This window comes from Dermochelys coriacea, chromosome 14 (assembly GCF_009764565.3).
Source record: "Dermochelys coriacea isolate rDerCor1 chromosome 14, rDerCor1.pri.v4, whole genome shotgun sequence".
In the NCBI taxonomy this organism is placed as follows: domain Eukaryota; kingdom Metazoa; phylum Chordata; order Testudines; family Dermochelyidae; genus Dermochelys; species Dermochelys coriacea.
In genome coordinates, this window is record NC_050081.1 from 19,913,881 (window position 1) to 19,939,957 (window position 26,077).

The 26,077-nt window shown below is 39.1% G+C and overlaps 2 protein-coding genes across 7 annotated transcripts in view; one reads left to right on the forward strand and one right to left on the reverse strand.

Moving 5' to 3' along the window:
- Positions 1 to 26,077, forward strand: part of TBCD (tubulin folding cofactor D) — a 292,421-nt gene that overhangs the window by 62,172 nt on the left and 204,172 nt on the right. For all 6 annotated transcript variants that reach the window (XR_006275752.1, XM_038372287.2, XM_043497516.1 and 3 more), the window contains exon 14: positions 5,820 to 5,914. Coding sequence is in view for 5 of the 6 variants with exons in the window: in XM_038372287.2 (XP_038228215.1) it covers positions 5,820 to 5,914 (95 nt within the window). In the remaining variant the exon portion in view is untranslated. The remainder of the gene's footprint in view (positions 1 to 5,819; positions 5,915 to 26,077) is intronic.
- On the reverse strand, positions 16,179 to 25,935 carry ZNF750 (zinc finger protein 750). Its single transcript, XM_038372288.2, has 3 exons — positions 25,731 to 25,935; positions 18,613 to 20,253; positions 16,179 to 18,155 (listed from the first exon to the last, which is right to left on the reverse strand). The coding sequence occupies exons 2-3, from the start codon at positions 20,043 to 20,045 to the stop codon at positions 17,438 to 17,440; spliced, it is 2,151 nt and encodes a 716-aa protein (XP_038228216.1). The 5' UTR covers positions 20,046 to 20,253; positions 25,731 to 25,935; the 3' UTR covers positions 16,179 to 17,437.

Sequence of the window (26,077 nt, forward strand, 5' to 3'; positions counted from 1 at the left end):
CTCGTGTTTCCAGTTGTCTTTGCTGGGATGCCACATAGTCCTGGACAAAGAGAAGCTTGCAGTACTCTAGTGGGAAAAGAAAAGGAGTACTTGTGGCACCTTAGAGACTAACAAATTTATTAGAGCATAAGCTTTCTTGAGTTACAGCTCACTTCTGTGCTGTAACTCACGAAAGCTTATGCTCTAATAAATTTGTTAGTCTCTAAGGTGCCACAAGTACTCCTTTTCTTTTTGCGAATACAGACTAACACGGCTGCTACTCTGAAACCTGTCTAGTGGGAATGAAGATGATAAACCTGGTGGCCAGGATTACTGTGAGATAGGACTATGTAGAAAGGGTGCTGTGTGGAGACTGCACAGGCAGAGGGGACAGGTTTTGTAAGAACTGATGTTGAAAAGGACTGAAGCAAGACGGCCTTTTTAAAGACTTCTGCTGAAATCCTGGCCACTTTGTTCTCTAGTCTTTCGTCAGCCTGAATGGAATTTCTATGGAATCACTGAGTAGAAGCAAAAGCTCATACCAAGAGGATGGGAGGGGAGAAGATTTAGCGACCAATTGCAGTGACCTATCTGTGGCACAGGGTGTTATTGGAGGCAGTACCAGGTGCTAATATGGTATTCCTCTCCCTCCCCAGGTTGGTTCTGCAGGGAATGTCAAGTTACATACACTGGTTTTATTCTTGGCACTTTATCACCCTTCTGCTATATCTTATTAGTAAGGTTATGATTTTAGTGCAGAAACTTTCACATCAGAAGGATGGGAAAAAAAATAAGTCACACATCACTAAATGTAGTTTTTGCTTCATCAACATACACAAAAGTATAGTGTGCCTGCTGAAAGGTGCAGCCTGGTCGAGGGGTTGGAGAGTGAGCTCACTGTGCAGTAGTGGTTCCTGTGCCGCGGGGCTGGGGCTGCTTTTGTCCAGGTGTTGCAAACTGGGTCATGTGGTCACAGCACCGCTCAGGTTTGGCCCGTCCACCTCTGTAGGAGATGAAGCCCCTCAAACACCAGGTCCCAATGCCACTCTATAAATTATACTCGGCGCTTCAAAGACCTGTAGGTAGTTGTTGTTTTTTCTTTTTTTAAGATCTGTTTTTCAAATCTGGGTGATTAATAATCTAATTAGTAAATAGGTGACTTCCTTTTTTTCAGACACTAATAGAATGTACTGTAGGCAAGGAAAATAGAAATCTGCTGTGAATTTTGCACAACATTTCTCTTAAAAAAAACAAAAACAAAAAAAAAAACAAAAAAAACCTGAATACCAATGGGTATTTTCATTTTTTATTTTGGTTGGCCCGACTCTTTTTTATAATTTAATGCCAGTTATTGCTGGATATAAGATGGGTCATTCTGCAATATGTTAATTTAATTATGTGAATAATAAGAAAAAATAAACAAAACTAGGTCAAAATAAATGGTTAGATAATCTGTAGATATTTTCTGAAACTGCACAGATATATGATAAAATATATTTCAACACATGACTTTTAAAAGGGGCCTACTTATAGTTTTTCAGACATGTTTCTGATGAGTGGTGGTGGGATTTTTGATAGGGATCCATAATCCACATTACCTATGACTAATTTAAATAATTAAGTAGTTACTGATTAAAGATACTTTTAATGACTACTTTTATATCTATTTGAAAGCACTTAGTAATGCAGATTATTGTTGTTGTTAGTTCATATTATCTAATATCAATTAACATTTAACTTGTTTAGATTGACATCTAATTTTAGTTCAGCAACTTTGGTAATGATTTTCAATAATAAATTGAATGTTTTGGCTTCACATGTGGAAGCTAGTAAACCATTATAAGATGGGGAGGATTGCTTCTTTAGGGCTATTGTTTCTATCTGTGTGGCTGCAGAGCAAAAAAAAAAAATGTTTGAGTATGAAGACTGCCTTCACAATAATGAGGGAGAAAAATCTCTCTTTAATGTGAGATCTGAAGTCCAGCAGAACTTGATGGAATTAACCTAAGTTAATGATTTCTTTTGCACTTAGATATCTGTTGTCCTTTTGTCTCAGAAAATTCAATTTATTCACCAAAGTATTTATTTGTCACCAATTTAAAGCTCTTAGAAAATATTTTTATAAGGAAATGCTAGAAGAAAATTATATCCTTCATGCTCACTGCATAATGTACCTAGCGGCATAGACAGAAAATTGTTCTCATTGAAAACTCTGATTGGACTTAGTATGTGGTATTTACTTTGAATGACATAGAAAGTGTGTGATACCTTAGCAATTGAAGCAGCACAAACATTTTTTTTTTTTTTAATATGCAAGCTTTTGGACTACAAAGGTTTGCGAACTTTTTTGCATATGTTGGTTGGTGTCCAAGATAAGAAAATATTCTGTTACTTTTTTCAATTACTAATTTGTCTACTATGGTTTTAATATGTGGGATTTTCTACGTCTATATGTGCTTATATCATCACATATATGGGCTCCTCCAAAGTATTTACAAATTAAAATTATAATTTGTCCTCTTCTTACCCAGCCTTTTAGAGAAACAGCGTGATTAGTTTATAGGAGTTGTTGTTTTATTTTGTTGTTTTGTTAGAATTTTATTTTATTTTTGGTGTGGGTTTTGCTATTGAAAGGTAAAAATCTAATGTGTTGTGTTTTGTATTTTAGAATGAACTAGATTTACCTGTACTGAGGTGCTGGGATTTGCAAAGGAGACCAAGGTGCCCAACTCCCTGGTTTCAGAGTAGCAGCCGTGTTGGTCTATATTCGCAAAAAGAAAAGGAGTACTTGTGGCACCTTAATGACTGACAAATTTATTTGAGCATAAGCTTTCGTGAGCTACAGCTCACTTCATTGGATGCATTTGGTGGAAAATACAGTGGGGAGACTTTTATATACACACACAGAGAACGTGAAACAATGGGTGTTATCATACATGCTGTAAGGAGAGTGATCACTTAAGATGAGCCATCACCAGCAGCGGCGGGGGGAAGGAGGAAAACCTTTCATGGTGACAAGCAAGATAGGCCATTTCCAGCAGTTAACAAGAATATCTGAGGAACAGTGGGGGGTGGGGTGGGGGGGAAGAAATAACATGGGGAAATAGTTTTACTTTGTGTAATGACTCATCCATTCCCAGTTTCTATTCAAGCCTAAGTTAATTGTATCGAGTTTGCAAATTAATTCCAATTCAGCAGTCTCTCGTTGGAGTCTGTTTTGAAGCTTTTTTGTTGAAGGATAGCCACCCTCAGGTCTGTAATCGAGTGACCGGAGAGATTGAAGTGTTCTCTGACTGGTTTTTGAATGTTATAATTCTTGACGTCTGATTTGTGTCCACTTATTCTTTTACGTAGAGACTGTCCAGTTTGACCAATGTACATGGCAGAGGGGCATTGCTGGCACATGATGGTATATATCACATTGGTAGATGCGCAGGTGAATGAGCCTCTGATAGCATGGCTGTTGTGATTAGGCCCTATGATGGTGTCCCCTGAATAGATATGTGGACAGAGTTGGCAACGGGCTTTGTTGCAAGGATAGGTTCCTGGGTTAGTGGTTTTGTTGTGTGGTTGCTGGTGAGTATTTGCTTCAGGTTGCGGGGCTATTTGTAAGCAAGGACTGGCCTGTCTCCCAAGATCTGTGAGAGTGATGGGTCGTCCTTCAGGATAGGTTATAGATCCTTGATGATGTGTTGGAGAGGTTTTAGTTGGGGGCTGAAGGTGATGGCTAGTGGCGTTCTGTTATTTTCTTTGTTGGGCCTGTCCTTTAGTAGGTGACTTCTGGGTACTCTTCTGGCTCTGTCAATCTGTTTCTTCACTTCAGCAGGTGGGTATTGTAGTTGTAGGAATGCATGATAGAGATCTTGTAGGTGTTTGTCTCTGTCTGAGGGGTTGGAGCAAATGCGGTTATATCGTAGCGCTTGGCTGTAGACAATGGATCGAGTGGTATGATCTGGATGAAAGCTAGAGGCATGTAGATAGGAATAGCGGTCAGTAGGTTTCCGATATAGGGTGGTGTTTATGTGACCATCCCTTATTAGCACCGTAGTGTCCAGGAAGTGGATCACTTGTGTGGACTGGTCCAGGCTGAGGTTGATGGTGGGATGGAAATTGTTGAAATCATGGTGGAATTCCTCAAGAGCTTCTTTTCCATGGGTCCAGATGATGAAGATGTCATCAATGTAGCACAAGTAGAGTAGGGGCATTAGGGGATGAGAGCTGAGGAAGCGTTGTTCTAAGTCAGCCATAAAAATGTTGGCATACTGTGTGGCCATGCGGGTACCCATCGCAGTGCCGCTGATTTGAAGGTATACATTGTCCCCAAATGTGAAATAGTTATGGGTGAGGACAAAGTCACAAAGTTCAGCCACCAGGTTAGCCGTGACATTATCGGGGATACTGTTCCTGACGGCTTGTAGTCCATCTTTGTGTGGAATGTTGGTGTAGAGGGCTTCTACATCCATAGTGGCTAGGATGGGGTTTTTAGGAAGATCACCAATGGACTGTAGTTTCCTCAGGAAATCGGTGGTGTCTCGAAGATAGCTGGGAGTGCTGGTAACGTAGGGCCTGAGGAGGGAGTCTACATAGCCAGACAATCCTGCTGTCAGGGTGCCAATGCCTGAGATGATGGGGCGTCCAGGATTTCCAGGTTTATGGATCTTGGGTAGCAGATAGAATACCCTAGGTCAGGGTTCTAGGGGTGTGTCTGTGTGGATTTGTTCTTGTGCGTTTTCAGGGAGTTTCTTGAGCAAATGCTGTAGTTTCTTTTGGTAACTCTGAGGGTAATGGCTTGTAGAAAGTGGCGTTGGAGAGCTGCCTAGTAGCCTCTTGTTCATATTCCGACCTATTAATGATGACGACAGCATCTCCTTTGTCAGTCAACTCCCTGGGTCACCTTTGACTATCCCAGCCAGAATGCATATTCTAATCGCGGTTGTAACTATGCATTTTTCTGTTTTTAAAAAATTAGATTTATGCTCTCATTAGTGAAGTTCAAAGAAACTACACTTTGTAAATATCGTGCTATTACTAAATATTAAAAGTGAATGTATAGAGGATCTTAAATTTGTAGGATTTCCAGTGAAAATTTTAGAATTCTTACTGGTATTGTATTGTTTTTAGGTTTTCTTTCTTATTATTAACTTAATTCAAAATAAAATGTTCATGTGAATATGATGTTGCATTCTACGAGCCCCCCCCCCCCGCCCCATTTGTTTCTGCCATCTCTGCAAAAGTGTCTAAATCTTGAATCACGTTTGGTATTCTTGCTCTAGATCTTAATGATCAGCCACTGCAGGTCACACCAGTTTGTTCGATGGTTTTTGTATTGTGGATAAAAATCCATTATGGCTTAGTGTGAAGTCTACTGTCTCATATTTTACTTCTGATGTAGACAAGCACGTGTTTGTTCCGGAGATAGAATGCCATTATATTAACACACTGTACCACCTAGCCATTTTATACTCCTGGTTTTTGTCATACACCAGGTTACTGAAAATAATTCTTTTTGATGATGAGATTTGATAATAATTGGCACACGAGTATCTGTAGTTGGACTTTTTATTTGTATTTGAGGGTGAGTATGTTTATATCAATAAATGGTTTAAGCACAATGTTATTTATTCAGTCAAACAGTTGCACCATTAACATGGTAGTTAAAGTAGGAAAGAACAAACATTTTAAAAAATATTTATGCAGTGGTTCTTGTATTTTAAAAAAAAAAAGTCTACTCTAATACTTTGAATACAAAGTGCAGTAGACAAATAGTGATTTGGGTTACACAAGATAAAACCCAGAAAGCTCAAGTTAAACTTAACAGTGTTTCTGTGTTCTAAAATTAGTTTCCAGGAAACAGACAATTCTTGGCACGGAGGATGTCTGGCTCTGGCTGAATTAGGCAGGAGAGGATTGTTACTGCCTTCCCGAATCACAGATGGTAAGTTTCTTGAACTCCAATAATATATACAGTCATATGATATGATAGCATGAGGGTTGTGTATTTGGCAATAGACTTGTATTCACTGATGTAAGTAGAGCTAGTAATGGCTGTAGCAACATATCCATGAAAGACATTTAAGACATCTTTGTCAATAGAATTCATTGTCTTGGGTGTTCCTTTAAAACCAAATAAAAAAATTTGTTCTACAAAATAATTACTAGAATTTATTAATGTGACTGTATACAATAGTTTTATTTACTATATATTTGTTAATATATTCTACTTTTAAATTTTGTGTATGTATAAGTTAACTTAATTGATCATTAACTTGCATATTTAGGTCGAGTGTTTGCATTAACCTGTACTACTTAATCAGAATTGAAAAACCTGGTGTAAATTAGAATTTTAGTAATTTATGTTGGTCATTATTTGTTTGTTGCAATCAGTAACATTGGCATTGGTTATTTTGTAGAAATATCTTTTCATGCATTTCATATACAATAATGATTACAAGAATTTTTTGGTTTCAGAGTAGCAGCCGTGTTAGTCTGTATTCGCAAAAAGAAAAGGAGTACTTGTGGCACCTTAGAGACTAACACATTTATTAGAGCATAAGCTTTCGTGAGCTACAGCTCACTTCATCGGATGCATTTGGTGGAAAAAACAGAGGAGAGATTTATATATACACACACACACACACACACACACAGAGAGAAAATGAAACAATGGGTTTATCATACACACTGTAAGGAGAGTGATCACTTAAGATAAGCCATCACCAGCAGCGGGGGAGGGGGGGGGCGAAAGGAGGAAAACCTTTCATGGTGACAAGCAAGGTAGGCTAATTCCAGCAGTTAACAACAATATCAGAGGAACAGTGGGGGGTGAGGTGGGGGGGAGAAATACCATGGGGAAATAGTTTTACTTTGTGTAATGACTCATCCATTCCCAGTCTCTATTCAAGCCTAAGTTAATTGTATCCAGTTTGCAAATTAATTCCAATTCAGCAGTCTCTCGTTGGAGTCTGTTTTTGAAGCTTTTTTGTTGAAGTATAGCCACTCTTAGGTCTGTGATCGAGTGACCAGAGAGATTGAAGTGTTCTCCAACTGGTTTTTGAATGTTATAATTCTTGACGTCTGATTTGTGCCCATTCATTCTTTTACGTAGAGACTGTCCAGTTTGGCCAATGTACATGGCAGAGGGGCATTGCTGGCACATGATGGCATATATCACATTGGTAGATGCGCAGGTGAACGAGCCTCTGATAGTGTGGCTGATACGATTAGGCCCTATGATGGTATCCCCTGAATAGATATGTGGACAGAGTTGGCAACGGGCTTTGTTGCAAGGATAGGTTCCTGGGTTAGTGGTTCTGTTGTGTGGTGTGTGGTTGCTGGTGAGTATTTGCTTCAGATTGGGGGGCTGTCTGTAAGCAAGGACTGGCCTGTTTCCCAAGATCTGTGAGAGTGATGGGTCGTCCTTCAGGATAGGTTGTAGATCCTTGATGATGCGTTGGAGAGGTTTTAGTTGGGGGCTGAAGATGATGGCTAGTGGCGTTCTGTTTTCTTTGTTAGGCCTGTCCTGTAGTAGGTGACTTCTGGGTACTCTTCTGGCTCTGTCAATCTGTTTCTTCACTTCAGCAGGTGGGTATTGTAGTTGTAGGAATGCATGATAGAGATCTTGTAGGTGTTTGTCTCTGTCTGAGGGGTTGGAGCAAATGCGGTTATATCGTAGCACTTGGCTGTAGACAATGGATCAAGTGGTATGATCTGGATGAAAGCTAGGGTCCATTGGTGATCTTCCTAAAAACACCATCCTAGCCGCTATGGATGTAGAAGCCCTCTACACCAACATTCCACACAAAGATGGACTACAAGCCGTCAGGAACAGTATCCCCGATACTGTCACGGCTAACCTGGTGGCTGAACTTTGTGACTTTGTCCTCACCCATAACTATTTCACATTTGGGAACAATGTATACCTTCAAATCAGCGGCACTGCGATGGGTACCCGCATGGCCCCACAGTATGCCAACATTTTTATGGCTGACTTAGAACAACGCTTCCTCAGCTCTCGTCCCCTAATGCCCCTACTCTACTTGTGCTACGTTGATGACATCTTCATCATCTGGACCCATGGAAAAGAAGCTCTTGAGGAATTCCACCATGATTTCAACAATTTCCATCCCACCATCAACCTCATCCTGGACCAGTCCACACAAGTGATCCACTTCCTGGACACTACGGTGCTAATAAGGGATGGTCACATAAACACCACCCTATATCGGAAACCTACTGACCGCTATTCCTACCTACATTCCTCTAGCTTTCATCCAGATCATACCACTCGATCCATTGTCTACAGTCAAGCGCTACGATATAACGGCATTTGCTCCAACCCCTCAGACAGAGACAAACACCTACAAGATCTCTATCATGCATTCCTACAACTACAATACCCACCTGCTGAAGTGAAGAAACAGATTGACAGAGCCAGAAGAGTACCCAGAAGTCACCTACTACAGGACAGGCCCAACAAAGAAAACAGAACGCCACTAGCCATCACCTTCAGCCCCCAACTAAAGCCTCTCCAACGCATCATCAAGGATCTACAACCTATCCTGAAGGACGACCCATCACTCTCACAGATCTTGGGAGACAGGCCAGTCCTTGCTTACAGACAGCCCCCCAATCTGAACCAAATACTCACCAGCAACCACACAACAGAACCACTAACCCAGGAACCTATCCTTGCAAAAAGCCCGTTGCCAACTCTGTCCACATATTTATTCAGGGGATACCATCATAGGGCCTAATCACATCAGCCACACTATCAGAGGCTCGTTCACCTGCGCATCTACCAATGTGATATATGCCATCATGTGCCAGCAATTCCCCTCTGCCATGTACATTGGCCAAATTGGACAGTCTCTACGTAAAAGAATGAATGGGCACAAATCAGACGTCAAGAATTATAACATTCAAAAACCAGTTGGAGAACACTTCAATCTCTCTGGTCACTCGATCACAGACGTAAGAGTGGCTATCCTTCAACAAAAAAGCTTCAAAAACGGACTCCAAGGAGTGACTGCTGAATTGGAATTAATTTGCAAACTGGATACAATTAACTTAGGCTTGAATAGAGACTGGGAATGGATGAGTCATTACACAAAGTAAAACTATTTCCCCATGGTATTTCTCCCCCCCCCCCCCCCACCGTTCCTCTGATATTGTTGTTAACTGCTGGAATTAGCCTACCTTGCTTGTCACCATGAAAGGTTTTCCTCCTTTTTCCCCCCCCTGCTGCTGGTGATGGCTTATCTTAAGTGATCACTCTCCTTACAGTGTGTATGATAAACCCATTGTTTCATGTTCTCTGTTTGTGTGTGTGTGTGTGTGTGTGTGTGTGTGTGTGTATATAAATCTCTCCTCTGTTTTTTCCACCAAATGCATCCGATGAAGTGAGCTGTAGCTCACGAAAGCTTATGCTCTAATAAATTTGTTAGTCTCTAAGGTGCCACAAGTACTCCTTTTCTTTTTAAGAATTTTTTGGGCACCATGGGACAGGGCAGAGTGCAAGAGTCCATGTGATTAAAATTTAATACCACAAGGATAATTGATTGTAAGCACCTAGAGATAAGGATCCATGTGATGGGATCCCCCCCGGGATGCAGCCTGGGACTGTGCCCCCTGAACTCTCCCCAGCCTGGGCTGTCTCTCACAATGACTTGCAGCAACCCCTCCAGGAGCTGTGATCATTCAGCACAACTGCATGTGGATTCCCACACCCAGCTAGATTGCTTGAATGCTCCCAGAACCACTCATGAATCACACAGAGAAAAGCACCAGCCAAATTCTCTCTCCCCCCCCCCCCCCCCCCCCCCCCCCCCCCCCCCGGTTCCCAGCACTTTTCCCCAGGAATATACCGTCTTGCACTGCTCAAGGTGGGCAATGCAAATTTATTAATTAGTTCACCACTTCAGCAATGGAAAGTGGACATAAACCAGCCTTTGTGAAGCTGAGCAGATTTGGCCCACACTTCGTACAAGCACACTGGTAAAGATAACCAATTAAACAAATTTATTGACTATAAATGGTAGATTTTTAAGTGCTATTAAGTGATAGGCAAAAAGTCAGAGTGGTTACCAAAAGAAAAGAAAATATAAGCACGCAGTCTAAACTCTCAATCCTATTAGACTTGGCAACATCTAGATTAAGCAGTTTTTCTCAACGCACTGGATATTGCAGTCCTTTAAATATACAGGTTTGTTCCTTAAACCTGGGCCAATCTCCTCTGTTGGAGTCTTGTCTTCTTCTCAGTGTCTTAGTTGCTTGCAGCGAAGGTGAGGGCAGGAGAAGAGCCTGGTATGTGTCCACTCTGTCTGTTTTATATCCTCAGTCCATGTGCTTGGGGAGCACAAGTCCAGGGATGTCTGGGGGGGCATTGCTGAGTCTCTCCAAGCAAGGTTGAGCAGTTCCCCTGGTGTGGCCTCATGCTGGTGAGTCATTGCATTGTAGCTCCCTTGCTGGACAATGGCTGTTGATGGGTTGTTTGACACCCCGCCCGGGCGTTGGTTACTTTCCTTGCTGTTGCCTCTGAGGAGCTAATATCTGGCTGATTCTCCAACTTAAAGCATGTTTTAGTGACCACCATACAACACAATTCTCGTAATTTTATATGTATTAATGATACACATATGGATAGAGAAGTGACTTTCAGCAGATCATAACCTTTCCCCTGATACCTTACAAGGCATGCTTTATATGTAAGATCATGATTATATGAAAATGAGGATATGGGGGTTACAGTATGCTCCCCCAAGGTATAGAATGTCTCACTCTCTTTTTGCTATGTGTATTTTAACTACTAAAAAGTGCCACATTCTTCTAATCTACCAAGTGTTGTTGTAAAGAACTTTGGCAGAGTTTATATATAGTAAAATGTAAAATACAAATTGAAACAAACTGACGCCCCCACCCAACAACTGAACAAACGAAAATGATCACGTAAGTCCCTTAATTTAAGATTATCAGATGTTGTTGAAGTGCTTGTACTGGAAGAAGTTGAGGCTGGATAGAAAAGCTTGCCTAATTTTCTACGTTAACCAATTTTTGTGCACCAGACTTTGGTTTTAGGTACCTAGATTAGGGGACTGGCTTGAAATAATTGTCTTGCCTCGCTACTCAAGTAATTTGCCATATTGTTGAAATGATTGAGACAGAGTGGACAAAGTGTTAATTTTCAAAGCCGTACGAAGCATATGTATAGAAAAGCTCCAGGATCACATTAGTGAAAGCTTTGTGGCCTCAAGCTTTTATCCTGTTTTGAAAATCTATTGATTTTTTATATTCTCTTTATTTCAGTACTGCTCTTCTTCATTCTCTGTCTCCATAAAATGACAAAGGTCAAAACTGTATAGGTCAGGACTACAGGATGTCTTTTATCATTGCTTAAAATGGTTCACTTATCATAAATTGGCAGAGCCTCCTTTTTTTATTTCTGTATAATTTTAGAGGTTTTCCTCCTACACAGAAAATCTTGGTACCATGCAAATATCTTTCTGCTTATACCACTATCTAATTACTTTGGCCCCAGTCCTGCAAATTTATATATAATGGTTAACATTAAGTTGAATAGTGCCATTGAACTCAAAAAGTTAAGCATGTGTGTAAGTCCTCACAGAATTGGAGACTTAGACCTTTATACCTGGAATCTGATAGCCTGATGATGCAACATTTTTCAGTAATAATGTGGAGAATGTCAACTGTAAATTAAGGGGTGTCAGGAAGTTTGGAATCAAATGTGGCTGGTTGGAATCCTGGCTCTGCTAGTAATTTGCTGTATGCCATTGAGCCACATCACTTTACTCTTAGCCTCAGCTTTCAACATGTATGAAGTGAGTTTGACAGTGATACCTCCCCCACGTAGATGTTAACAGTACAAACATCAGTATATCTTATCTGAATATGCATGGGCTATAAATGTATTAATCTGTGGGTTTTTGACCATCAAATAATTTCATGGACATTCTGTGGAGTAAAATAAGATGGAAATAAAAAAATTATGCTTTGCAGCAGCCTTTGATTGCACATCTACATTTTGTGATCTCAGGATGTAATGATTCTCCGGCAGGATTCCTGCTTATGATATAGTTGTCTTTATATCTTTGGTTACGATACTTTCATATAAACAATTGAACACCTATATCCTCAAAATGAACCTTGATAAAATAATATAGGGGTAGTCTTAATATAGGGGTAGTATACAGGGCCCTGTAACAGGTTCACAACAACACCAGCCCCCCTTTTTCCTCTCCTCCTTTTCATTTAGGGCTTCATTGTAGATCAAAACCCACATTTTCAAACTCTACCCTGAAGGCAGCCAGTACTGGATATGCAGCACAGAAGTCATGGTTTCTCACAAAAAATCCTGCTTTATAAGTGGGCTGCTCCGTCTTGCCACTTTGATGTAAGGTGTATCCCCGTATAAGAGTGCATTACAGAAATTCAGTCTTGAGGTGACAAAAGCATGGTTTATGGTAGCAAGGTCTACATCTGAAAGAAATGGTCACAATCTCTAGGTAGACACAGATTAGAGAAGAAAATATTCCTGCACTGCTGCTATTTGATCATCTAACAGCAACTAGGGCCCCAGTCTTATCCTCTGGGTTGCAAACATAAGTCACAAATGGAGGGTATGTATCCTCAATTAAAGGAGATGTTATCATTTCCATATCTTCCAGTTGCTTCTCCCAACTAATCAGTGTCACAATCTCAGTTTTATCTGGATTAAGCTTCAGGCAGCTAGCTCTCCTTGATACCCCACTTTCCCTCAAACATTGGGCCAGGAACTCAATAGCACTGGATGTTTATCAGCACACTGAAAATATCAGATTCCGTATCCCTTCAGTAACCCTTTAAGCAGCTCCCTGTGTGCACACTGCACGGGCGAGGGAGACAAAGTGAACTGCATACAGTTCTCTTAGGAGGAAGACGCATCTGTCCTTTCCCACCTTCTGTGAATACTCATTGAGTAAAGAATGGAATTGCCCAAGAGTATCATCCACTCCTACTGTGATCTGCTTGTGCAACCATACTTCTGAACCAATTCCTGGGTGACTCAGACTAAGTGCATGTGTACACGAGCACTTATTGCATGGGATATAAATCTACATTGCTTCAGTGTGCTATGCAGTAACTCTTCATATGGACTGTTCTGCTGCCTTATAAAAAGTTCTCTAGTGTGCATTGACCTGCTGCAGTTTCAAACAGCAGGGCGCAAAGCACATTTAAGAGCTGGTTGAAAAATTTGCCATGAAAAATCACCAAATGCGTTGCTTATATAAGGCCGAAGCACTTCATTTAGACTTTTTGTTTCGATATACTGTAAATGAAACACTTTGATCTTGTCAAAACAGCTTTGTGGGAAATTTCAAAATTTTGACTTTTTGTTCTGATTTAGGATGAAAGAAAACTTCAAAATGTCAGAATTTCCCCTGGACTGGAAATCTTGAATTTCAAACAGCTCTAGTCAAGAGTAACCTCTCCTCTTTTAGGGTCCAGAACAAACTGTTCCAAGAAGCAATAGCTGATAGTACGGAGACATAACTTCTCTAAACCATGTCCTGCTTCAGAAGTATGGTTGCACATATTCAACAAGTTTGTACCAGTAATTGAATTGCCTATTGTTGTTATTTAGTAGGTTGTTGTCTCTTTCTCAACATTCTGCAGTCACCATCACTTATCTGATACAGAGGTTAGTAGCATGTATAAAATATTTCTGTTTTATGCTACACCAGACTCCCTTTAAAGAGGACTCCTTACAGGGACTGAAGATGAAGCACTGCCTAGGGTGGGTGGATATTAAAGATATAGAATAACTTGAGAAAATAAATTACACCACTGTGAGCTGGAGGGCATTTCGTACAAGAGCTTTAATGTTCTACAGAGCGCAGTATCTGTTCTACTTACAAAAAACATGTACCTTATCATTAGAAAAGAACTAATCTTCTTTTGAAGGCAGGTCAACATTGTACCTATCTATTGTTAACAAAAGTGCTCAGGGTGATTTGGGAAATTGTAGGTTGCTAAATCTTGCTTTAAATAACAGGGAAAAAATTAAAAAATCTAGCTAGCTATTTATAAAGCATCAGTCTGAATATAGTGGACAAACTAGCATTTAACCTCTAAGTATGAACTATGCCTCTTTTAACTGTGTTAGAACACTATAGAAAATTGAAACAGGTAAAGGAGAACTGGTGGGTGTAGTTTAATATAGAGTTTAAAATGGCCTTTGTTGAAGTTCCTCACAGAAGGCCATTGAGCAAAATGAGTAATAGGTGGGTGGAAGATGAAGTCCTGCAAAGGATTTTTTTTTTTAAAAAGGCTTGGGATAAGGTATATAGAGTAAGAATAGACTGTTTTCAGTGTGGAAGGAGATCCTGAGAAGGGCAGAAGGAATTTTGGAGGCATGGTGGTAGGAGAACATGTGGTAAAGAGGCATGAGAACATGTTTTTATAAACTAAGATGATGACGTTTGCCTATGAAAATATGAGAGTCAGTAATGAATGGGATGGAGATCAGCCAGTTGCTCAAGTCTGTCCTTTCCAATAGGTGAACATGTGAAGAAAGCTGCAAGCAAGCTTGCACAAGCATGAAAATGGATACAAGGAATCTTAAAAAGTATCTCTGGGTATGTCCACACAGCAATGCAAGCTGAAGGTTAGTGGGACTTGAGTCAGCTGGCCTATGTCAGGGAACAATGGGCTTGATAGTCTACGTTGCATTTGAACCCTAGGTCTAGGGCTCTGGTGTCCACAGTGCAGTACACAGACCTGAGTCAAAGTAGTCCTATCCCAGAGTTCCTAGCAGCCACGCCCACACCCCAATGGTGTCGACATTCTAGTCCTACGAATGTGTTGCACTGTGGGAAAACGCTGCTGTTGATGGGACTCAGGTGCCCATAAGGAGCAAATGAGTCCATAAACTGCATAATTATCTCCTTTGGTGGCTGTTGCAGTAGAATGACTGCAGTTTGAGAACTCTATAAACTGAACTCCCGTGTAATCTGAGAATTGGCTCTTCACCTTTAGGTTGAGTAACGTTGACAGCGCTGCTCCTCTTCCGCTGGGAACTCTGGGATACATCTGGAGAACTTCCAGGACCTGAGTCTAGCTGGGGCCGCATGCACACAGGAAAGCAATAGGGCTCAGGACCTCCAGCCATGCATGGACCCAGGACTCTAGGTTCAAGCTCTAGATTAGTACAATTGGTGTGTGGATGCAAGGGTGGTTAGGCATTAGTCTGAGCTCAAACCTGGGCTTGCATTGCTGTGTAGACATATCCAATGTGTAGCTAATCTATGGAACTCACTGCCTTGGTATATTGATGCAGTTGGCTTAGTCCTGCTCAAAAAAAAAAAAAAAAATTGGACTCTAGTAACAACTATATGTTTAGTACTCAGGATAAAGTAACCCTTGTCATTTATCTTCAAACTTCAAGGCATTAAACTGAATACCAGCTAGAGTCAGGGAGAAATTCTTCCTACTCTCTCTGTCACTTGATTATACAGTTAGGTACATTAGATAAATTAGCAACCAAGTTATTAACGTTGGTTGTTAGAATGATCAAACATCTAATTTGTATAGTCTGCAGTTAATATTATATCTAGCAGAATCTTGCCTAGCCAAATCCATCTTATCCCAAGATACCATATTATTTGGAAATTAGATTATGCCCCCAAAGTGCATCAGTTGCATTGAAAAGCATCCGTTCTTTTAAAAATTCATTTTATGGCCATTGTTGTCTTTTGTATAAATGGGGCTCTCCTGTATCTGAGTAATTAGTTGATGTGAAAGGTGTATATATGGTTTAAATTGGTTTACGATCTTCCTTTGTTTTACTCAAACTGATTGGGCAATTTCAATTTTATAATACCAGTTACATTAGCAGCTGCTGTACAAGTCTAAACATGATTACTTATGAATCATAAGTAGTACAGTTTTTTGTTAAACCTTCGGCAAAGCTTGTCTGGATAACGTCTTTGTGGGATTTTTGGGAGTGCCTGTAGTTTCCCAAATGGCTGGGATGTACAGTATGCAGATTCATTCACCTGTAGCTTTCCAGTGAAGGAAACTCATCTTAATATAATAAGATAGGTGGCTGATATGCTAGGCCATGATTTACTTCAATTGCTAGCTCTAAAGGAAATATTTGTGTAATCTGCTATTGATTATTTTTTGTGCAAAACACACTTTACCAACAATAATAACATAGACAATTTATTTGGTCCTTAATCCATTAAAATATATGGAATTAATAATTAAAGTACAGTACATAGCTTTATTTGAAAAATGAGAAGTTCTTATACACAAATATAGAATTAGAAAATAGTTTGTCTGCAAAAGCACATTAAGTTCCAGAATTAGTGATACATATTTACTGAAATTGAAACCTTCACCAGCAGTGCTTTCCTCAAGTGAAATAAATTATTGGCATAACTATCCTTTTAGGCTGGGATTTCCAAAGGAGTCTAGGAGTTAGGTGCCCAAATCCTGTTGAACTTCAATGGAATTTGGACACCTAGCTCTTTGGAAAATCCCAGCCTTAGGGCTAGTCTACACACAGAATTGTACTGGTTTAATTCAAGCTATACATTTAAACTGATTGAGTTAAACTGGTGCAAACCCTGTGTGAGAGCATGAGCACTTTTATTTCAACTTGAGAAGCTTATTTTGATTTAAATTTAAACCTGTTCTTAGCTGACTAAGTTGGTTTCTGGGCCTTTGCTATGTCCGTGTTCTTCTGCAGGACTAATTTTATGAAGAACAGATTTAATTTAAACCAAAGTAAGCCTCTCAAGCTGGAATAAAAGTGCTTATGCAGGGATTTGCACTATTTTAACTGAATTGGTTTAATAAAATTGGTGCAAGCTTGTGTGTACCCAAGATCTTAAATTTAGCAGTGTTTCTTCAGTACAACCATTGCAGTGTATTCACATTCAAAACACAGTTTTTAAACTAAGGTCTAAATAACAAATTTAAATTTCAGCTGAATTTAAACTACTGCAGAATTAAAGAAAAATTATTTGCTAGGGAAAAAAATTAGATTCATTAAACAAAATTAAGTTAAATATGGTATGAGAGTGCATGATGGACAGTATATTGTTTCTAAAGTTTATAAGTCTTGTAATAAAAGCAGATGTAAAAGGTATTTTATCATATTGCAATTCCCAAAAACATTAAACATCCATCTCATGTACTTCGATTGGCTTAAGTTATGAATGCAAAAGGTTACTCATGAAAATCTGAGTTTACACATAGGAAATTTCCATTACTTAAAAATATTAGTACAAAATTATAAACACATTCTATTTACATGGTAATTTATACATAGCTTATGGCCCAAACAAAAATGTCAGCCAAAAAAATAAGTCAGTACAGAGAAACTGTGCAATCTAGCAGGTAAGTTTAACAGTTGCTCCATGAAGTAAAAGGATATACATTAACAAGTGAAATAATATTATGATACTCGTGTTCTCTTTCTTAGAGTAAACACTCTGCTGCAGTCATTGGGTCTTACTCTTTTAGACCCTTGCTGTGATTTTGCTGAATCTTTTTGATTTGTCCTTTTTTGTCCTTTTGCTTTGTGATTGCGGTGATTATCCTGAGTATCTGAAGAACTGAGGATGGGCTCTGTACATAGAGTACTACAGTCTTGAGAACTTTGCTCTTCGTTGTCCATTCTTACTTTACTAGGACTATATGCAGCTAGCTGACAAAGAGCAACCGCTGCTGTTTGTTTTTGTTCATCAGAATTATCAATTACTCTTAAATCTTGGACTTCAGTACTCTGTGCTGTGAAAGAAGGCTTGTCACAGGCACTGTTAGGATTCATTGTGTTGTATACATCTTCAGAATTTTCATTTTCATTGTTTGGAGTAGTGGCAGTCCCAGCATCATATGATGAACGCTGAAATGAAGTTTTCAGACTGATGATGTTATAGGAATCTTTCACTGAGAGATTGAGAGGCATGTCTTGCAATTCAGTTAAACTCTGAATTTCTATTTTGGAAGCATTTTTGTACAGGTGTTCACAAACAACTCCTGTGTGTGTGTCAGGCTTCTTTGAAAGATTAAGTGGAGTTATCCCTGTGTAGTCCTCTGTGTTGGATAGAGAGGCCTCATTCTTTGCTTGACTTTCAGTCTGAATATGTGTATCTTCCCCAGTGACGTGAACACTGAAAGAAATGGAAACAAAAAACATAATTCATTAAGTTTTTATTTTCTAATGGGGAGGGGGAAGGAGAATAGTTTGACCAGAACTCTAACTACATTGGGCACCCTTTAAACGTGAAAATCACTGTGGCTAATATCAGATTTTGTAGTGTTCGGGATATTTCTTTAGAGTAGGTAGAGGGAAATGTGGATACTAATGGAACAATTGAGGTAAGTTGTATATATTTATGGAAAGCTGGCAAGCTCTATTAAGTGACCACTGTACTTACAGGTTTTATGGGAACTGGTATTATACTTTGCATAGATATACATACCATTTTTAAAATTTTTTTTTAAACATCTCAACATTGTTGATAGTATTTCATATACTAGACATTTAAAATATGAATAGAGTTGTCTTTGTTTCCCCTAATAAATCTTGAAAAAGCAATTTGTAGAAGGTTTTTTTTTTTTTATTACCTGGTAGATGAATCTCTATATTGCTGGTTCTGCACGTTTTGAAGTAGAGTTGATTGATCTGTACTTTTCCTCGCAAGTCTGAAGGCTGAGAAATTTTCTTCCTGTTGGTCATACTTCCCAGTTACAGAGGAAGATGATTTGCTAGAGAGGTCAAACAGGCCTTCACAAACATGGCTTGTCTGACTGAAATTAGTTGGGCTGGGTCTACCAGGTGAGCCTGTTGCTGCACTCCCTGCACGGGGGCTCATTTTGGCATTCTCTCTTTCATTTGGGTCTTCTTTTGAATGGTTTTTGGCATGCAGCAGTGGAATTTCTTTTTCATAATCAGTCTGCTTTTTATGGGAGCTTAATGAATATTGTTGAGATGGACTTGAAGTTGGGTACAGTAAGGTAGTTTCCTCCATTAGATGAGAACTTGGATCTCTGCTAATACCAGCTACATGTGGAAATCTATAAAATGGAGGATCTGTTGGTCTGCAAAATCCATATGGCACTGGGGGACTGGAATGATATTGTGGAAGTAATCGGTAGTGCTCATATGATGATGGATTTATTGGCTTTGGGAGTGGCCCAGGGTGGGGAAGAAAATGTCTTTGATCTTGGGTCCCATAGACAGACAGCACAGAGTTTTCACACTCTGGTGAGTTACTTGGAAGCAAGTAAGGTGCATAGATTGCCAGTCCATGCTCGTAAAAAGGGGGTGAATACTCTGGAATCATTGGATGCATGTAAGGTGGAATGGGACCAAAACCTTTTGTGGGAGGAATTTTATGTGGAAACTCTGGTGGGATAAAAGTAGAACCTGTTTTCCATGGATGGTTTGGAGTATGAAATGCAGACTTTGCATGAAAAGGCAAGCTTTTGTTCGAATTAGACAGGGATATCATTTCAGCAGCCTCATTAGTTTCTGGGCCTTTACTATGTCTGTGCTCTCCTACAGGAACAAAAGCTGAGGGCCTTACAATGCCATCCAAACCAGGCTGCATGTTGATTACACTTTCTGCTGTAGTACTGGCAGGAGTTAATTCCTTCTGTATTACAGACTTTTGTCCTTGAGCTGATTTATTTGTTGTCTTATTTTGTAATTCTACATTTTCCTTGGCATCATCTTTTGCAAAAGCATAATGAGACTTAGAATGAAGATTTGATAGACCGTTTGTGATAGATTTAGAAGAAGTTGGTTTAGCTGTAGGTTCTATCTGATTGAGCTGTTTGGGCTCCAAGGAACTCGACTTCGGGCACTTGATAACTCGATCCTGCTCTGATACTAAAGTAATTGAGTTTTTGCAGAGACCATACTTCATATGGTTAAAAAGGTGGGATTTCTCATTGCAGGTAAAGGGGCACTGAAAACACTTATATTTAAATGGTTTTCCTGGAGGCCTTGGGATATAATGAGGTTTCTTTGGTTTACGCTCTTTGAGGAGACTCATTTTTCTGCTTTAAAGCTTATATTTAATGTTCCTTTATAAAATAATTTTTTTGCAGATCTCTTCAGTTTCAAACTGTTGATGTTTTCAGTTTTTCAGGTTTCAAGAATCTCTTCTCCACATTAGAAAGGAAAATTTGATTTGAAGCCAGCTCCTCTGTTGCAAGATGTTAGGGGAAAAAGCAACACTCCAGTAATTTATAGTACAGGAACTGTAACAGAAAAATTGAAATCAAATATGCTGGCACACAATAATTAAATAAAAAATGAATGCATTCTTTTGACCTCATCTATCTGAAGTTTTTTTTCCCTGTTGAAATGTGTCAAGCACATGTATTACTCATATGTAATATCAAGTGGGTGCATAGAAAGCTGAAGTCAACGTTTTCAGACTTGGATGCCCAAAGTTAGGCATCCATATGCATATTTAGGCACCTAAAGAGTGACCTTTTTTATTTTTTTAAGAGAGAGAGAGAGAGAGAGAGATGCTCTGAAAAAAGCTCTTCTGAAAGCTGAGGGAACACTTATTTAGAAGGTAAATGGGACCAAAAAAAAGCGTATAGGTAGGTGGAGCTGTAGGGAGGGATGAAAGAAGAGGGGGAAGAAGGCAAGGGGTAGGTTCTGGCAGCAGCAGGTAGTATGGGGCAAGCCTGCCAGGCCAGCTGGAATCCCTCCTCCTCTTTCCCCTGGCTGGGATGTTAGGGTGGAGAGTGGGATTGGCTCTACCCTTGAGAGCTGACCCAGTCTTTCCAGAGACCAATCAGCACTCCCTCCTGCCGGGCATAGCATCTCTTGGCAGGCTAAGAAATGTCTGAAAGCTGGTCAGTCTGAATGGGTATGTTAGGACTGGCTAGTGCAGGGGTGGGCAAACTTTTTGGCCCGAGGGCCACATATGGGTATGGAAATTGTATGGCGGGCCATGAATGCTCATGAAATTGGGGGTTGGGGTGCAGGATGGGGAGAGAGCTCCAGCTGGGGGTGCAGGCTCGGGTGGGGCTGGAAATGAGGGGTTGAGGGTGCAGGGGGGTGCTCCAGGCGGGAACCAAGGGGTTTGGAGGGCAGGAAGGGGAACAGGGCTGGGGCATGGGTTTGGGGCATGGAAGGGGGGCAGGCTCTGGGCGGTGCTTATCTCAAGCAGCTCCCGGAAGCAGCTGCATGTACCTCTGGCTCCTATGCGGAGGCATGGCCAGGCGGCTCTGTGCCATGTCCCATCTGCTGGCATTGTCGCTGCAGCTCCCATTGACCTTGGTTCCCAGCCAATGGGAGCTGCAGGGGCAGCATGCAGAGCCCCTTGGCTGCCCCTATGTGTAGGAGCCAGTGTGGGGGACATGCTGCTGCTTCCATGAGCCGCACAGAGCCATAGCACAACTGGAGCAGGGCAAGCCCCGGACCCCACTCCCCAGCGAGAGCTTGAGGGCTGGATTAAAATGTCTGAAAGGCCAGATGCAGCCCCTGGGGCGAAGTTTGCCCACCCCTGGGCTAGTGTCTCAGGGATAAAACCAACTCCCATTTTGGGTCTTATTTAATTCAATTAAAAGACATGGGCATTGGAAAAGGCATTAGAATCTAGATTCTTGCCTTCTTTCAGAAAACTAAAGAAGTGGATACTTTATATAGCCTGATGATTTTTGTGGTAGATAAGTCAGGAGGGCTTGTATCAGCTTGTTCCAGTATGTTCACTGATTCTGAAGGCGTGAGAACCTCTCGGAGTCAAGTTCTCATGATTTTATAGTATGTGTTATGGCAGAGATCTAAAAAATGATGATTTCATCATGAACTATAAGCATCATTATCAAAATGATGACTGTTGCAAAACCACGTACTGTATCTATTGTGTTACCCGAAACTTCAGGAATACTAATTGTGAGTGACTAGTGTAGTTTGATATTTTTCTAAAAGCTTTACTTACATAAAAGTTTGAATTAGAAGTATTAAAATATTAAATTTAGGAAAATAATTACTGGTAACTACATGCTGTTTAGATTTTCTATAACGTATCAAGCTGTCTTGCATTTCTCAAATCAGTCACTTTATTAATAGAAAAATATGAGCAAGACATTAATATTGAAACCTGAAGGCAAAGCTAGAAAATTGCTGCTTATTTGAACAGGTATAGTAATTTTGAGAAAAATGTTCTTGTATTCAATATATTTTGTGTTTCTGACATTTAAGTATTTACTGTTTTTAGTAGAATTGTAATCTTAAAGGCAGCTTAAATAAATTCAACAGCACTTTATGGGGGAAAAAAAGCTACATTTAGATTTGCCTATAAGAATGGTTTTTATTGTTACAAACATTTAGTTAAGTATGTGATTTAAATATACAGATTTACAACAATTTAAATAACTAGAAACAAATAACTGCATGTAATATTTAATGTATTTCTCTACATCAGGAAAAAAATTCAAAGCTTTTTTTTTTTTCAGATATAGATCCTAGTTATCTCAGCATGATGTTAGTAAAATACATGCCAGCATGTTAAAATTTTGTCAGTATCAGTCACTTGTTAGAATTATGATTCAGTACACAGAAAATAAATTGCCAGACTAATGAAATTTAGCTAGAATCTCTCTGAAATGTGTAAGCGTTGCTCTTGCTAAAATAAGAAATGGGAAAAAAAAGTTGGGTGATTTGCCATTTTTTGACTGAAATAAAGTGTGCTGCATTTTTGACAAATGTATAACTTAAGTGGAGAGCTTATAATAACTTGGTCAACTCAGTTTGGACATGTTAGTCTTTGTGCTTTCTTGAAAGTACCAGAAATAATTATGCTTGAAGATAGTGTTGTCAAAACAAACTACTCTGGGCATGCATACTTGAGCAGTTTACATCAACAGTTTGAGTTTGTATTTGAATTTCAGATGACAATATTTATTATAAAGAGAATGTTAATTAGTTTTTCTTGTTTAATAATTGGTTTCTCCTTGATTAATAATGTAAATTCTCATACTTTCCTCTTTGCGTATGGTTTTTTTTCCTGTTGTTGAACAGGAATAATTTGAATAGTATTTTAAATATCCTTTCTTAATCATGTAAATGGATTGCTGCACCTTTCAAAACTAAAAATTCATATTGTAGGAGTTGGCAATGTCTTTGCAATGTGTGTATAATAGGGCGAGAACTATAAAAGCTTTACGTGTGTGTGTGTGTGTGTGTGTGTGTGTGTGTGTGTGTGTGTGTGTGTGTGTGTATATATATATATATATATATATATATATATATTTATTTTTAAAGTTTATTTTACCCTAGTGTGATTCTTACCTACCCAGCATGATGCCAGTAGTGCTTATAGAGGAAGTTGCCCTGACACCTCAGACAATGAATAAGTACACTGAGGGTTATTTTGAGGTTTTTACCCTTCTTAATTTTAGGCCAGTGTCTGCCTGTTTGTATCTATCCTCTCCTCCTTATTTGCAGTGCTGCTTCTTCTGGTTGAAAATGCCAAGAATAAAATACTTCTGGTCCCAGCAAAGACTGAGAAATCCAGTTCTATTCTCTAAGTAAAACCCAACAATATTTGCAGGGGAATATATTTCATAATTTAAAATAATTATTTATTCACAAAATAAATACAGCTAGGAAAAATATTAGAGCGTCTAAAATACCTGTACATTTTTAAAGTTGCTGTATGCACAATACATGAAAAAAAATTAATGACCTCATAGCTGTACTATATGTAATTTGTGTGCTGGGGAAATTAAAAGTTAAACTGTTAATATTAGAATAGCATTGTCAATGTTTTCATGAGGAAAAAAATTAGTTTTTTAGAATCTGAATAACACAAATATATCTAATTTTATCATGATCTTCAGTAATAGTCATCATTTTAAAGTAACACTTTATTTCATTATTATTGTGGCTATCTGATTTTTAAAATTTACATTGGATAATTATGTAATTATTAGAACAAAGTTCCTATCCCTAGTTTCCAACCTCGCTGGTATTTTTAATGGAAAATACATTCGGTTACTGTTTGGTGAAACTATAACAGAAGGGTTCATTGGCCTTTTATGAATTGCTTGTCTATGGTAGGTCTTTTAATGTAGACTGGGGTAGTCAATTATTTTTTGTCATGGTCCAAATTTCTTGGTCAGGGTCCAGACTCCAGAGAAACATTTTTCATTCCGCAATAACTAAGTAAACAAAAAGGTTTCGAGGTCTGTTCAAAAGCGTCTGGCGGTTCGGATTTGGCCCAGCGTCTGTCTGTTGAATATCCCTGTACTAGACTGTCCTTTTTGCATAACAGCCCCTCACTCCAACTCCTCAGCCTAGATGTGTGTCATTTTGGTTGGCCACAAGTTTGTCTTGGTTTTTAAAGAGACAAAACAGTTTCCAGCCTCTTATTTTCATACTATGCTAGCAAATCCTACAAGAAAGAATATTGTGATTTTGTCACTATACATATAAATAGTTGGTATGGAGGTTCTAAGTGATAAAAGTTATTTAAAAAGTCTAATCTACCAAAGGGGTAGTTCCAGAATTGCTTTTATTGCAAACGGTGGTAATTATAATCTTACTCTGTAGGACGTTGCTATGACAGGTTGCGTTAGTTTGTCATACACATTAATATATGTGCTCAATTGTTGCAGTATTCTTTTTGCTGATGTTACTGACCAGGAGTACTCATTGGGGTGGAACATTTTGAAGGGCATACTATAATTAAAATATTGTGATGTGGCATTATTGCATAACTCAAGGACATGCCATTGTCACCTAACTTGTGTGTTGCAAGAACAAGATTTGTGAGTTTGATTCCAGTTGAGATTTTCCAGTGATTAACTGCCACTCCCTCCTAGACTTTCAGTTCTTTTTCAACTGGAAAATAAATGTTAGCACAACTATTAGTTGATGGGGAGGAAACATAGGGAAAAGGGGTCGTTTCGTGGGTAAATAGGATAGGTCATAGGAGGTTGGGGAGAGAAGGGTTTAAGGCTGCATGAATAGCTCAGCTAGGAAGCACAAGATAGTACCCCAAATCTGTGGTGTAAATACAAGGTTAATAGCTTCAAACCTCAGTTAATCAAAGACAAAGTAAATTGAGTGCAGGCATTTTTATAAATCAGTGATGTACATTTAAATTTAAAACTGATGTTGTTACATTGTATGTGTTTAATCATGATACATTTTAATTAATCAAAGACAGATGATTGTGACTAATAAAACAGCTGTATTTTCTCATACTGTGTAGACTATACCTCCTAGAAGCTTAAAAAAAGTTGAAACAAGTGCTCAAGATCTTATTTTGCACAAATTTATAGATTGGTCAAAATATTAATATTTTATAGTTAGAGACTAATCAAAAGAATATCTGGTAACTAAAATATTTTTGTTGTCATAATTATACCACAGTTTAAATTGTTGTTAACGTGCTTGGTAAACAGGTGCTTAAAATATTTTTTATTGGAAAACTGTAATAATTAATGTAAAAAGTCAATGGGAGCTAAAGTGAAAAAAAATCCTTTCTTTATCACAAAATAAAATAACTATTTCACTTAAGTCCTGTTACAGTTTTATCAGAAAGCTTCTATGCAATAAGTGCACCTGCTAGAAGAGGAATTATTTTGCTTACAGAGGCAGTGAAATATAAATGCTCAAAGAATACGAAGGGATCAAAATGTATTCCCTTATCATTGGGTATCAGTCTGATTACTATTACTCTTTAATTGAATTTGTTTAAAAAAGTACTCACCAGATACGTAGATGGCTGAAGTGTTCAAGGTGATCACTGTTGCTAAGCTGTAGCTGTCAGTGCGGAGAGAGAAGTACCTGTTCTGTGCTTGATGGCTAAGTGAAACTGAAGGAGGCTGTTTCAGTGGGAGGGATTTAAAAAGTGTAGGAGTTGAGCCCTCAGGGTGTAGAGATGCACCTGATATTACTCCAGCCTGAAGCTACGATTCATGTATTTATATCCACTGCTTTCGTTCAGCATTAGTTCAGCGTCTGAGCTATCAAACAAAACTCTTGTCACTTTTGTGCCCTCCAACAAGCACATTTCTCTGTTCCCACAGTCATGTTTGTGCCACTGCGTAATGATCT